The sequence below is a fragment of the Schistocerca serialis genome, chromosome 6 (genome assembly GCF_023864345.2).
Source record: "Schistocerca serialis cubense isolate TAMUIC-IGC-003099 chromosome 6, iqSchSeri2.2, whole genome shotgun sequence".
In the NCBI taxonomy this organism is placed as follows: Eukaryota; Metazoa; Arthropoda; class Insecta; order Orthoptera; family Acrididae; genus Schistocerca; species Schistocerca serialis.
The window spans coordinates 10,455,083-10,470,749 of NC_064643.1; the positions used below are offsets into that span (position 1 = coordinate 10,455,083).

The window sequence follows — 15,667 nt, forward strand, 5'->3', positions numbered from 1 at the left end:
TTCTAAGTGGATTTAGGTTGAAATACTATGCAGAGATGAAGAGGCTTACAAAGGCTGGAATAGGCTGGTGAGATGCACCAAACCAGTAGTTGGATGAAGACCACAACAGCAGACTTCAACTCAATTTATTGATGGAAATCCAGCTCTTGCCGAAATTAGCTTCTAGCTACCACTCCATCTCTCTTACCAGTGTGTTTGCAAGGTGATGGAACATATGATTCATGCCCGGATGATATGGTGGCTCGAGTCTCACAATTTTTGATGAATGCACAGTGTGGCTTTCAACACGGCATTCTGCAGTGGACCGTCTCATTATTTTGCCCACCCAAGTCATGAATGGATTTCTGCAGAAATCCCAGATTGTCGCCGTGTTTTTCGATTTGGAGAAGGCCTATGACACCTGCTAGAGAGCTAGTACCCTCCATACTCTTCACATGTGGGGCTTCCATGGCCACCTACCCTGTTTCCTTCAGACATTTTTAAAAGACTGAGTTTTCGAGGTGCATGAAGGGTCTGCCTTGTCGGACACCTTTATCCAGGAAAATGGTGTGTCTCAGGGTTCCATTCTGAGTGTCATTCTCTTTGCTATCGCCATTAACCCTATAATGGCCTGTCTCCCACTGGGAATCTCCGGCTCCCTTTTTTTTTGACGATTTTGCCTTCTATTGCAGTTCTCTATGAACCTGTCTCACTTAGTGGCACCTTCAGCAATGTCTTGATTGTCTTTACTCCTGGAGCATCAACAATAGCTTTCGCTTTTCCACTGACAAAACTGTCTGTATGAATCCCACGAATGCTGACAGCATTCCAGGAGGTGTTTTCCTATAGGATAACACTTGCTCACATACTGCTGTTGTAAGCCAACATGCTATAGTGTGTCAACATATTGCCTTTGCTTGCTCGATAACCAGCTCTACCTCCAATCGAGCACATATTGGACATCATCTGATGACAGCTTCAACCCATCCACAAACATCATTAACTGTCCTTATATTGGCCAACCAAGTGCAACAGGCATGGAACTCCATCCCACAAACTGACACATGACAAGTGTACAACGGCGTACCAGCATTTGCATTTACATTTGCAGTGGCTTATCTCACACTCACATTGATCTCTGATCCTGCAACGCTAATCACTTTACATACGTTGACTCAACAAATATATTCTGTTGTGTGTAGACAAGACAGCCTAGACACAATAAGAGGAAGCCGAAAGGCATGCGCTACGCTCACACAGATGGACGTGAGGTCTGAAACAGGATACGTAATGAATGCTATACAGAAAAGTACATAGCTTCTGTAATACTTAACTTTAATCCATCCTTTTGGTACATCTGGGGAATGTGGTGATACAAGTGAGACTCTTTAGATACATGCAATGTTACTAATGGCGCCTTGCTAGGTCGTAGCCATTGACTTAGCTGAAGGCTATTCTAACTATCGGCTCGACAAAGGAGCGAGGCTTCGTCAGTATAGTCGCTAGCTATGTCGTCCGTACAACTGGGGCGAGTGCTAGTCTGTATCTCGATACCTGCCTTGTGGTGGTGCTCGGTCTGCAATCCCTGACAGTGGCGACACGCGGGTCCGACATGTACTAATGGACCGCGGCCGATTTAAAGCTACCACCTAGCAAGTGTGGTGTCTGGCGGTGACACCACATTCCTCCCCCGCAAATCGGCGAACGGTCGTGTTATAAGGCTTCCGCCCGCCGTGGGGAGGACCCCATGTTGACGTATGCGATGAGGTGGGGAAACTAACAACAGGCGAGGCTGTGCCACCCGCACCCAGCCATTCGGTGCGAGGGGATCTAGGAAACGCCTGATAACCTAGTCCAGGGTGCACGTCAACATGCGGTGTATGTGCCCGTAAAGAGACAGGAGGGGCCGAAGGGTCGACCGCGAAGACGCCATGTGGTCCGGAGCGGGCAAGAGCTCCATGGTGGAGGACAGCTGGTCACGGGAAGCGATCGGCGGCGCGTGACCCAGGGAGGTGCTTGGCGGCTGCAGCAAAGCGTCCACTGTGGGCGGCGCCGGCTGGAGGACAGGCGGCGGCGGCGGAGGCGGCAGCGGCGCGTCGCCATGGGGCAAAATGGAATTCATCGTCGGTAACACCTGGGGATGAGGCGAGCCAGTAGATGGGTCCCCAGGGCGCTGACCGGACGGCACCGTCGCTGAAAGCAGACGGGGAGCGGCAGAACCCGTGCGACGACAGAGGTGCAGCTGATTGAGATGCCGACGCACCTCACCAGAGGCCCCCAAAACCAAATACATCGCGCGGCCGAGGCAGCGAAGAATGCGCCCTGCGAGCCAACGCCGTGAACCTCGATAGTTGCGATAAAATACAACGTCGCCTGGAGCAAAAGCAGAAGTCTGCCGCTGCACAGGAACCTGATGCGGCGGGTGCAGCAAAGACATCAAGGTTCGATGAGGACGACCGTGGAGCAACTCAGCCGGCGAGCGACCATCTCGGGGCTGAGAGCAATACGAAGACAAAAAGAGCAACAACGCGTCCTCCCGAGAATGCGACTCTTTCAACTTCAACATCTGTGACTTGAAAGTCCGGACCAATCGTTCAGCGTCACCGTTTGACTGAGGCGAAAACGGCGCGGATGTCAGATGTTGAATACCATTGGCCTGGCAGAATGACTGAAATTCTGCGGACATGAATTGTGGGCCATTGTCAGAAACAATAGTCTGCGGAAGACCTTCAATGCAAAAGATAGCAGACAACGCTTGGATGGTGGCAGTTGACGTCGTGGAAGACATCCGGACAACAAAAGGAAAATTACTGAAGGCATCTACCAGAATAAACCACCGAGCATTCCAGAATGGACCAGCAAAATCGATGTGCAAGCGTTGCCAAGGGGAAGTGGCTTTTGGCCATGCAAATATTTTCCGCGGCGGTGCTGATTGTTGTTCGGCACACGCCATGCAAGAAGAACACATATTCGTAATCGCAGCATCGATGCCGAACCAAGTACAGTGCTGACGAGCAAGTTGTTTCGTTCGCACTATACCCCAATGTCCTTGGTGAAGAAGCCGTAAAACAGAGGACTGTAACGAACGTGGGACCACGACTCTGGACTGATCATTATCAGAACGCAACAACAAAACACCACGTCGAACAAAAAGTCTCTCCTTGTGAGCAAAAAATCGGCGAACCAACGGATCCTCGATCCGAGACTTTGACAAAGGCCATTGCGTAGCAACAAAACGCAAAACGGTAGCAAGGACCGGGTCAGCAGCTGTGGCTGTAGCTACACGACGAAAATCAATCGGAAACGATTTGACCACGTAATCGGTTTCCGAATCAATGAGCATACAAGCAAGTTCAGAAGAGTCGAATGCTCTATCCTCAGCAACAGGCAAACGGGACAAGGCATCGGCGTTTCCGTGCTTAGCAGTGGACCGATAAAAGATATCGTAGCGGTAATGCGAGAGGAAAATAGACCAGCGAATGAATTTCTGCGCTGTACACGGAGGTACAGGCTGGTTCACTGATAGGTCCTGATTTACTATAGACATGTTAAACAACTGAAATAAATCTAAACCAAACAAGTTCACTGCAGTAGAAGAACGAAGAACGTAAAATGACACAAGTTTTGTTTGTCCCTTGTATGTTGCAAGAAGGGTGCACTGTCCTAACACAGGGATATTCTGACCTGAATAACTATTTAACTTAACATTTGCGGCACGCAACAGAGGTTTGCCCAGTTGTTTGTACGTGTCATGATTGAGCAATGAAACTGCAGCTCCGGTATCAAGCTGGAATGGTATGACCTTGCCATTTAAGTCCAAATCTACAAAAAGTTTATTGTCCTGGTGACGACATGAGCGACTGTCTCATGCAATTTGAACTGACACTGGTACAGAAGCACTTGCGACTTGACGCGAGTTCCGGCAACGTCGACGCACAGCATTTGTGGAACGAACACAGTCACTGTTAGAGACAGTGGCACTGGACGAAGTGGAATTAACTACATGAATGTCCATGGGCGAAGGTACACGAGCCTGAGTATTCTTGGTTCGATTCCGGCGCGAAGCAAAGGGCTTGGAATGATTAAGAGTGTCTGATCTGAGCTTTTTCTGGCAAACACTTTGAACATGTCCTTTCTTATTACAGTAAAAACAAATAGCTTGGCGTGACGGGCAATTTTCACGCAAATGTCTAGTAGCACACCGCGGGCATGATTTCACTGCAGTTGTATGCTGTCACGGCACACCTGGTTTAGAGCGAGGCGGCAGCTGCGCGGACGCGTGCGAGGGCAGTTTACTGGGCCGTGCAGTGCGCCCGGCGGACGGGGTAAATACTTTTCGAAGTTGGACCTAGCAGATGCGTACTTGCAAATCCCAGTGGACGCCGAATCCCAGCGCGTCTTGGTGGTTAACACGCATCTTGGCTTGTACCGATTCAAAAGACTGCCATTCGGGTGTGCATCCACCCCTGCATTGTTTCAGCAATATTTACAAACTGTTTGTGCGTCGGTGATGATGGTAAAGTGACGACCATACAAGAAATCATGGAACTTAGTAACACCAAACACGAGAGCCAAAGCTTCTTAATGTGGTATCACCGCCAGACACCACACTTGCTAGTCCCTAGCTACGTCGTCCGTACAACTGGGGCGAGTGCTAGTCCGCATCTCGAGACCTGCCTTGTGGTGGCGCTCGGTCTGCGATCCCTGACAGTGGCAACACGCGGGTCCGACATGTACTAATGGACCACGGCCGATTTAAAGCTACCACCTAGCAAGTGTGGTGTCTGGCGGTGACACCACATATTCCTGGTATTTCATTACTCTACATAAATTATTATTTGGTGTTGCAAATTTTTCCATCAGTGTACCTGGCCTTTCTTTAACCATCCCTGGTGCAATGCAGAACTCTCTTCCCAGTAGCGAGAAAATGCCGATATTCCAATTTTGAAATCAGATAAATTGCCTCTTCAAACGGACAGCTGTCGTCCAGATTGTTTACTCAGTGTCCTGCAAGTTACTTGAACATATGGTTAGTCGAAGGCTGTATTGTGTCCTTGAATCCCCGGATCTTTTGGCTTCGATCCAGGGTGCTTTTCGCCAAGGGCGAAGATAATTTAGTCCACTTGAAGTGTGCTATCTGAACAGCTTTTGCTCAGCATCAGTTCCTTTTTGCAGTTTTCATTGATCTGCATATATATCTTATGATGCAACATGGTGCCATAACATCCTTGACACCTTAAAGGAGTGGGGCCTCCATGGCCCACTCCTGATTTTTATCCAGAACTTTCTTCCATGTCACACTTTTTGGGAACAGGTTGGTGCCTCCTGTAGCATCCCCCCCCCCCCCCCCCCCCCCCCCCCTGCAGGAGAAGGGGCTTTCACAAGGTTCTGTTTTGAGTGTCACTCTCCTTTTTGTGACTATCAATGATCTGGCGACAGCTGCATGACATATGGTGTCCCCATCTTTTCTGTTCGTCCGCGACGGCTATTGCTGGAGGCAGAATGCAGGGAGCAATACACCAAGCACAATCCTGGGCTTTCACTCATAGCATCCATTTCTTGGCTGCCATGATCTACGTTATGCATTTCTGTCATTGTGTTTTTTAGGACCGGTCTTTGATGCCTAGTTGACATGGCTTCCCCGTCTATGTCAACCAAAGCAGACATGTATGTCACACCTGAATGCTCTTCTATGCCTCAGCGACACCGACCACGGTGTGGTCCACTCTACTTTGATATGGCTGTATGCAGCACTGGTGCAGTCACACCTAGATTACAGGAATCTCTCATATGACTTTTTATCAGCTTCGACATTACATCTGGATTCGATACACTATTGTGGGGTAAGACTGGTAACAGGTGCCTTTGGACTAGGCAGCAGTTCCACTATTGTGGGTTCTGCACCATCAAAAATTGATGGCAGCTGCTCACCCATAGTACCCTAACTGTCATCTCCTCTTTCCAGATACGAGATCTACCTCCCAAAATGGCAACACAGGTCTGTGTTTACGATCGCCATGTTTGAGTCTTGGTCCAGCACACAGTTTTAATCTGCCAGGAAGTTTCAAATCAGTGCACACTATGCTGCAGAGTGAAAATCTCATTCTAGAAAACGCTTTATCTGTAATTCTCTTTACATATTGGCTATTTTCTTCACATATGGGGGACATGGTCTCATCTGAAAAGTGAAAGCAAGCCTGTAAAAGAAAAGGGGGGGGGGGGGGGCAGTTCTCAATTCTTGAGCAGTGACCCCCTTGTTTTTTTTTTTTTTTTTTTAACCTTTGCAATTTGGGTGAGTTTATGTTCAATCCTTGCACCCAATTTACTCTTTCATCTACCTACTTTTTTTCTCGCCAAGCAGAACGATATTTATGCACAGTGCTTAATACCTGTTTGTATCACTTACAATGCTGGTATTTATGAATTTTTTAGCATTTGACTCCGGAAAGACCATTCTTCTTTGTAGTGAGGTCTTGCCAACAGCAAATTTTCTGGATGGAAAGTCGCTCAATCTGCTCATATACTTTAAAATTTAAAAGTAAATCTAGCAATGCTAGAATGTATACAAAATACTGATATACCCATTTTCAAGTTGTTGTTTAAAGATTCGCGACTTTTAAAACTTACGTAGATTATCTTTTTGATGATAGAACTTTACATAAGAAGTTATTAAGAACATTGCGAATATCAAATGATGAACAATTGAATGACTAAAGCAATGTTATCAACCCTCATTCATTGACACATGTAATAAATTCATCGAAACAGTGAAGTTCAGAACTGTTGTAAAAATTTCTGAAATTAAAAGTATACATTGCCTAATGAATGTATTATTTTGGGGTGAAAGAACACAATAATTATTATTTTTGGAATGTAATAATTCACTATGGCTTCATTTTAATTCTAATAAGTTTCACACTGTAATGAAACATTGTCTAAATGCCTCATTCTCTCTCTCTCTCTCTCTCTCTCTCTCTCTCATTTGTTATAACTTACCGCTGTTATTTTGTATTTGTATTGCAGTCATTACATTAAAATTGGCTATATTGATTCTGCAATTTATACTATTATATTATTGCTAAGAATTGATATAAAGAATAAACGTATATATTTAATTGTAAGATATTGTAAATTTATACCACTGGAACTCTTTCAAAATATCTGATTGCGTAAAACTGCCAATAAATACAATGACTTTCTTTCATCTGTTTGTAATTGTGATAGATGTTGGACACTTTGACTCCAAGTATGTTATACAGAAACGCAGTGATTTTTTACAAAAGGCAAAACTATGTGTTCGAAGAATTGTGGAGAGGAGGGTACATGATGTATTTTAAGTAGGTTATAAAGAGTAACTATAACAACAAAAACAATAAATTATTGATAAATTTATTTAATTGAATAGATAAAAAATCTACTCACCAAGCGGCAGCAGAACATACACATAAAAGACAGTGGCTCTTCCAGACAGAAGCGTTGAAGGGGAAGGAAGAAGGGTAAAGGAAAAGGCCTGGAGAGTTCCATGAAAAGGTGTAGATTTTGGGAAAGTCACACAGAACTGCGGATCAGGCGAGAAATAGAAACGACACATGTCATATACCAGCTATTATGTAAACACTGTTCAGCTTTCTACATCTGCATGACTACCACCAAATTATCAGTTAGGATAAATTGGCGTAGTCATAGTGTATATACTGGGAACTCGCAATATCCTGTTGCAGAGCATGCTCTACAACATGGCATACATGACTTCGGCACTTGTTTCACCACACATGCCACCTGTATTCTTCCGCCAGACGCCAGTTTCTCAGAACTCCGCAGGTGGGAACTAGCACTAAAACATGTCCTTGGTTCTCACCACCCACCTCGCCTCAATTTACGTTAATTTCTTCTGTCTCAGCTTTTCTTCACTGTAATTACTCTTTGCTTCACTCCGTTTTAGCTTTCTACATCTTTCATTGTCTTTCCCGTCTATTTTCACTGCCCCCTCCCACAACTGTTGCATACAATACACTTACCTTCTCACTCTTATTAACCATATACAGTTTTAGTAGTAATCTCTGTCTTGCATATTACCCTGTCTTCCACCTTTAAGCTCTCAGGTTTCCGAATCTTGCCCGATGCAGTCTCCAACAATTAGTCTTTCCTTCTCATCCTGTACGGTAAGTCACCCATGAGCCATGGTTCTGGGTAACTTTTCCCAAAATCTACCCCTTTTTTTAGACCTCTCCAGTCCTTTTCCTTCACCCTTCTTGCTTCCCCTGCAACCATTCAGCCTGAAGAAGGAGTCACTGGTTCCAAACGCTTGCCTATCACAACAGTCTTTTATGTGTGTGTTCTGCCACTGCTTGGTGAGTAGATTTTTTTATCTATCCAATTAAATAATTTTATAAAGAGTATCTGTGTGTGATGTTTCTATTGGTATACAACTTGTTATAAACAAAACTTATTTTTACCATTTAATATGTTTCCAGATATTTACCAGTGGTAAAGATGATATTGGGTTGATTGTACTTGGTTCTGACAAGACACAGAATCCACTTGATTACCCAAATGTGAGTGTGGAATTTCCTCTTGCACTGCCTACATGGCAGATGACATCCTTTGTGGAGAAATCTTAACATGAAAGTGAAATAAAAACAGATTGGATAGATGGTGTTGTTGTTGGCATGCAAGTCTTGAAAGATGAGCTAGAGTAAGTATTTAAAGCTGTCTGTTTCATGACATTCCTGGAACATGTTCCAGAATGTGTGTTACACAAATCACAGTGACATAGTTGTGACTCTATAAACTTGAATCAATATGTTTTTGTAATGAAAAAGAAACAGAAGGCACAATACCTGCGGAAATAGGAAATTTTTTTGTGCAATTTTACTGTATGAATGTTTTTTACAGTTTTTCAGCTCAATAATTAAGGAGGTATTGATACAAGGCTTTGCCAAAAATCCATCTGTCACCTACAAATCCAGCCCAGTCACTGGCATTCCCTACCCCACAATATGACTGGGCCACAATGAAAGCAGCCACATCATTGTCAAATTCACTGAAACTACTGCATAGCAATTTGCTTGAGTATGGGTGCTGTTGTGGTCTTCAGTTTGGTTTAAGCACCTTCTCTTCATAGCACACGGAGGTCGTTATCTGCGACAGTTTTTACAAATGGCAACAGAACTTTTCCTCTAGTTGCTTGTTTCTCACTGAAAGATGCAAATATTTTAGAATGTAGTGCCCTATGTATATCTGTTAGAATAGCCACAAGGTCTGAAAGTTATTTTCAAATGATTGAGCTCTTCTACAGAGTATTGAAATTCACAGATTCTTCCAACCTGGTCCACCAATGTCTTACATACTCCTCTTCCTCCATGGATTGTTTCCAGTATTTGGAGATGAAACATTAGGCAGCAAAACGTGCCTTATAACCAAAATCTAATGAACATATAATTAAATTAACCAAAGATGTAATGTTGCACTCTCAGGTAAGACTGATCTTGAATGCAAAGCCAAAGTGGAAATTAAATGTACGCTGCAACATTCATCTCACTTTTTGTTATTGAAATTATTCACAGTGACATAGGGAGAACTGCGTTTATGTGTTTTATAGAGTCAGATACAAGCTGTGGCACAAGGTGCTATCCGTTATTCTCCTGACTATGATGTCCAGGAATGGTAGTCTTCCCTCTTCTTTGGTCTCCATTGTGAATTTGATTTTGTGGCGTGTGGAGTTCAGATGTACAAAGAAGTCAAGAAGTTTGTCTCTTCCATGAGGCCAGATGACAAGTGTGTTATCCACAAAACAGAAGAAGAAGAAGAAGATGGATTTCCATTTGGATGACATCAGGGCCTCTTCTTCGAAGCGCACCGTAAACATATTCACAATCTCTGGTCAGAGTGGGCTGCCTATTGCGACACCATCTGTTTGCAGGAGGGAGGTGTGCCACAAGTCAGTGAAGTGGGAAAGTTGACCAAGTAATATGCGTGATGTGTCATACCTCGACCGATATTGAGAACAGAATAAAAAATTCAGAGGCATTACTTTTCAGCACTCCCATGCATACTCTGTATGCAAGAAAAGCTTATGGAGCAGGTTTCTCATTCAGAAATTCTATTTCAGTGTTGGTTGTTTACACGATGACCGTGTTAAGCATAATGGAAGAAGGAGAAATGTTTATCAGCATTCCAGATTTGGCAGTTGCAGGCTCATGGTCTGGTGAGACTCTGGTTTATTGTTTCACTATATTGCTGCTTGCATTGCTCAGAATCTCAATTTGTGTGAACATAGAATTGGTAGGTTCAGGAGGGCCATGCTAAATGCCTTGCAGGGCCTCCGTAGTGCCATCCAACTAGCACCTGAGAGGGCAGACAAGTGTTCGCTCATGCGTACATGATCCTGCAGTGAAGTTGTGTACATTTAGTCAGGAAGTGGGCTTGTATACAGTGAGACAAGTATCCACACATACAATGTGATGGCATCTGGAGCAGCACAGACTGTCAAGCCATTAATGCGGCTCTAGAGAGAGTTGAACTGACAGCAGTGCAACTGACAACAATGCCAGACACAGGAATGGCACTGTGTCATCGTATCAGATGAGTCTCGGTTCTGCAACATCGTCACAATTGATGTACTTGTGTGTGGAGGCTCTGATGCTAACAGACCTGGCCAGATTGTACCTGTCATTCTCATGCGGGTCCAGCATGTGATGTGATGGTATGGGGTGCAACTGGATACATGTCACAACCTCGGGTTCACATAGCCAGTAATTTGGACAGCAGCCATTGCATTTGTGTTTTGTTAAGGCCTATTGCTGTGCCCTATTTTCAAGGGCTCCGTGATGTTATCTTTTAACAAGATAATGCAAGACTACACATCACCTGAGCTGTACTGAGCTACCTCGATACAGAGAGTGTTCCACTGTTGCCGCATCCAGCATTTTCTTCAAATCTGTCACCTGTGGAGAACGTCTGTTCACAGGATGCCAAGAGATGGGTATGCCACCAGTCGCCAGCCACCAGTCGCCAGCCACTACAGTTGAAGAACTCTGACATATGACATACAGTTGAGTAGCATGAAATGATGTACCCATGGCTGTAATCCAACCTCGATTTGATATCCAGTGTGATGAGAACTGTTCTGCTGTTCCAGTTTCAATACTGAAATTCATATATTATTTTTATGCTGTCCTAACCAGACTGGACTGTGGTGTCATACAGCATAAAATATCTTACAACGTGTTGAATCAATGATGAGAAGTGTAGAACAGCCAGCAGGGGAAAGATGTTGGCAATGAGACAGCTTTTATGTAGAACAGCAGTACAGTGTTTCACAGTGCATAATGCTTCCGCAGATTGAGAACAAAATGTGTGGTTTGCTTTCATCCATTTTCACAAACATAGCCTTGAAAAATAATGTTGACATTACTGTGCATTTCACTCTGAGGCATATTGCACTCTGAGAATGTTCATCAAATTCAGTTACTTTGTATTATATTTCAGTAACAGTGACATAATAGCAAATTGGACTGTATGAGTTTTTACGGATTTTTTTTCCAGACACACACTACCATTTCTTCAGATTTATTTAATTTGGGTATAAATCCTTTCCAGCATATATGCTGTACACAAAATGTTGAACATAAAATGTAGCTATCTGCTGATTTAACATCTTGCTGAGTATACCGGTACAATATTTTGTTGTAACAAATAGTTCAATGTATTTTACACACTTATAAACTTACTTATACAGTTATAGTAATTTATACCATTACATTTATGTTGTAACTTAATGTTCTGGAAGACGATATTATAAGGAACCTCATACTTTTCCTGGATGATAGAGTTGTCTATAATGAACTATTGCCTGAAAAAAATCTGCACAAATTTGAGTCAGATCATAACATTTCAGTTTGGTCCAAAGATAGGCAACTGAGTTTAAGTTTTCAGAAATGTAAATTGGAGCACATCACAAAACAAAAAAAAGACAGTATTGTATGACTACATTATCAAATAATCACAGTTTTAATTGGTCAACTAATACAAATATCTGGATGAAATGAAATGGTGACATAGACTCACTTGTAGGCAAAGCAGAATGCAGACTTCAATTCATTGGTAAGATACTGGAAAATGCAATCAGTCTATAGAGGACATTGCTTACAAAATACTTGTGTGGCCCATTCTAGAATATTGCTTAAGTACGACCCATAACAAATAAGGCTAATGGCAGACATTGAATGTATACAAAATAGTGTAGCACGATTGATCATAGATTTATTTGATGCATGGGAGAGCATCAAGAAGCTACTAAAAATTGGAAATGCCAGACAAGTGAAGATAGACGCCAAATATATGACAAAACCTAACTTATGAAATTTCAGGAACCTGTATTAAGTGAGGTATTTAGGATTTATACAATAACCGCATATGTATCACTCCTATAGGGACCATGAAGGCAAGATTAATTACAGCATGCACAGAACCATTTAAAGAATCATTCTTCCCACACTCCACATGAGCATTGAATGGGGAAAAACCGTAATGTGTGGTACAACAATGTACTTTGTCGTACAACCCACAGTGGTTTATACAGTGTGCATGGAGACATGGAATGAGTTGACAGTAGATGGGTAATGGTTCATATTGATTCCCATTTCCCTGTTGCAGTAGGTGATCTTATGCCTCTAATTATTTTTTCATTGCTATCTTAACTTGCATTCTTCACTTCAGTTTATTTACCCTTCATATCTCTTGGTATTAGGGCAAATGTACAGTTAACTTTTAAGGAATTTGTATTTTCAATTTATCAACTGGAGTTTTGTTTCATATGCAGCAGCAATGTTACAAATTATTTGTTTCAGTTTCTTTAGAATAATTTGCTGTTTCACAGGTGCCTTGAAGGAAATGAAAGATCTCAAAAGTGTCTTAATGACAAACGATGGCCTCATGTTGACAAGACAGCTGGTTGCCTTGCAGAGGGCAGGGCTTGACGGTCTGAACATCAGCTTAGACACCCTGCAGACCCGACGCTACAACCAGATCATGAGGAGGAAAGGCTGGGAGCGTGTCATGGCTGGCATAGATCTAGCCTTGCAACTTGAATACAACCCTGTGAAGGTATTACTAGTGCGGCTGTCATCGCATGCAGACTTTCATAAGCAAAAGATATAAATCTGTTGTTAAGAATATCAATACAATAATCACCATTTTAAAGCAGTACGCCCTCACCCTCACCCCCATCCCTGCTCCCACCCTCACCCCTGTCTCCACACTGCAGCTGTAGGTGAAGGAAGGTATATTAAGACAGAAGAAGTAAATTTTAGCTGACGATGCTAACAGTTTCATAGTTTATACAACATAAAAAAGTATGCCTTGCAAGTTTACCAATTAAATATCTTATATTTTCCTCCCAGGAGAGTCTTATGAGACTCAAGATCTTTACAGTTTCTCTTTTTTTCTTTTGTGTCTTTAGTTTAAAATAAGTTTCCTCTATTGTGGTTCTGATTTGAAAAAAATACTCCATAGTTTGGAAAAATTATTCTTAATTCTGTAGTCACATTTTTGTTGTGTCTAAGTACTACTGGTTTCAGTAGCGAGTACCAGCATCAGTTCATCTTATTATCAAAAATTTCTTTGCAAAATAAAAGCTGACCACTGTGGCCAAGCGGTTCTAGGCACTTCAGTCCGGAACCGTGCTGCTGCTACGGTCGCGGGTTCGAATCCTAACTCAGGCAGGGATGTCCTTAGGTTAGTTAGGTTTAAGTAGTTCTACGACTGGGGGACTGATGACCTCAGATGTTAAGTCCCATAGTGCTTAGAGCCATTTGAACCATTTTGCAAAATAAAAAGCTTCTGTACAACTGCAAACTAGACATACCATTTTCAGGGTGCAGCTCACATCTATTGAAAGCACAACAGTGACCTTTACTTTTAGTAGATAAGACACCTACTGGGGTAAGAGACTAGATGACTGCACACAAGAAGTTGTCATTTATTCCATATGTAGCTACCATGCAGACTCATATTTTGTATTAGTTTGTCCTTACTCTTCCAAAAGGTTAAACCTTGTCTCTGCAGCCACAGCTCCCTCTCTCCAGCAGTTGTCTTCATCTCCATGAGTGATGAAAATACCATTCATTGATCATATTGTTTAAGTAGGATGTTCTCAGTCATCCCCTTGTTTTCTTACCTACAATCTTGCCTTCAGAAATGTTTTTTAAAAGATTATCATCTCCAGTTAAGTGTTCAGTGTATTTTGCTTTGCCCTGGATTATAACTTTCTTCTCTCCTATTTCCTTTGATTTTTCTGTCAATGCAGCTAGTTCTTGTATTTCTCCTCCAGAACCACATTTCAGCAGGTTTGAGGCGAGCTTCCTTTGGCTTTTCTAATGTACAGATTTTGCATCTGTGTGTCAGAACACTCCACACAAAGGTCTTTACAAATATTTTGTTAATGTGGAAGCTGATATGTTTATTCAGTTGCAGATTCTTCTTATTTTGGAAGGAACTCTTCACCTGTGCTATTCTTTTCTTGAATGCTTTGAAATATTGATTGTTTTCTTGCAAAATGCTACTGAGATACTGAATTTCAGTTCCTTTCTTGAGTTGCTCATTGCCTGTTCTTGTGTCAGTTCTACTTCCACCTCCTTTCTTGTCCGTAGCCATAACTTTTGTCTTCTTTGTATTCATTTTTAGCTTTAGTTTTACCACTTCTTGATTTAAGGCCTGAAACATTTTATTTAGTTCCTACTTTGATTTACTATTGTGATGTCATCAATCTGCAGTGTATATGCATGCAATTAAATTTCCATATCGACATCATGCTCCAAAAACCACCTAACTGTGTGTGGCAGGGGGTACGTCTCATGCCACCAACTGAACCCCTCTGCCTTGTTCCACTTGTGAACAGTGCTTGGGAAGAATGACTGTCAGTACGCTTCTGTATTATCTCTAACTTCTCAAATTTTCTTCTCGTGATCATTTCGTGAATTGTATATGAGAGAAACTATTATGTTGTCAGACTCTTCTCAGAAACTACTCTCTCAAAATTTGGGTAGTAAATCTTTCCGTGATGCACAACTGCTCTCTTATGGCATCTACCACTGGAGTTTGCTGAGCATCTCTGTAATGATCTCACAGTGACTAAATGATCCTGTGACAAAACACTCCGCACTTCATTGGATCTTCTTTCTCTCTTCTGTCAGTCGTACTGGGTAAGGACACGGGGGTAATTTACATTCACTTAAGATTCTTCCTGAGAATCTTAGTCTGGCATCTGCTTTTCTATTGCTGTTTTATGTCATCATTCCACTTTAAGGTTGCTCTGGATAGTTACTTCTAGATATTTTATGGTAGATTCTGTTTCCAGCAATTTGTCATTAATAGTGTAGTTGTACAGTATTGGATTTCTTTTCCTGTGTGTGTGTGTGTGTGTGTGTGTGTGTGTGTGTGATATGTTACATTTATTTATGTGCAGGGTCAACTGCCAGAGCCTGCATCATTCACCAATCCTCTGCAGGTCATTGTGCTAATTGATACTGCCATCTGTTGTTGCTACTTTCTGATGGACAAGTGTAGTACCTGTGAACAATATTAAGGAGCCTCTGACACTTTCTACTGGATCATTTATATACATTGTAAATGTAATGATCCTATCACATTTCCTTGGCGTATTCCAGAAATTACCTTTTGATTCTGG

General features: G+C 42.4%; 1 protein-coding gene across 1 annotated transcript in view; it reads right to left on the reverse strand.

Annotated features, from left to right (window-relative positions):
* The window catches only part of LOC126484185 (molybdenum cofactor biosynthesis protein 1-like), an 82,990-nt gene extending 69,781 nt beyond the window's left edge, over window positions 1–13,209 (reverse strand). The window contains exon 1 of the mRNA XM_050107599.1: window positions 13,198–13,209. Coding sequence (XP_049963556.1) covers window positions 13,198–13,209 — 12 coding nt within the window. The remainder of the gene's footprint in view (window positions 1–13,197) is intronic.
* Window positions 13,210–15,667: the final 2,458 nt, after the last annotated feature.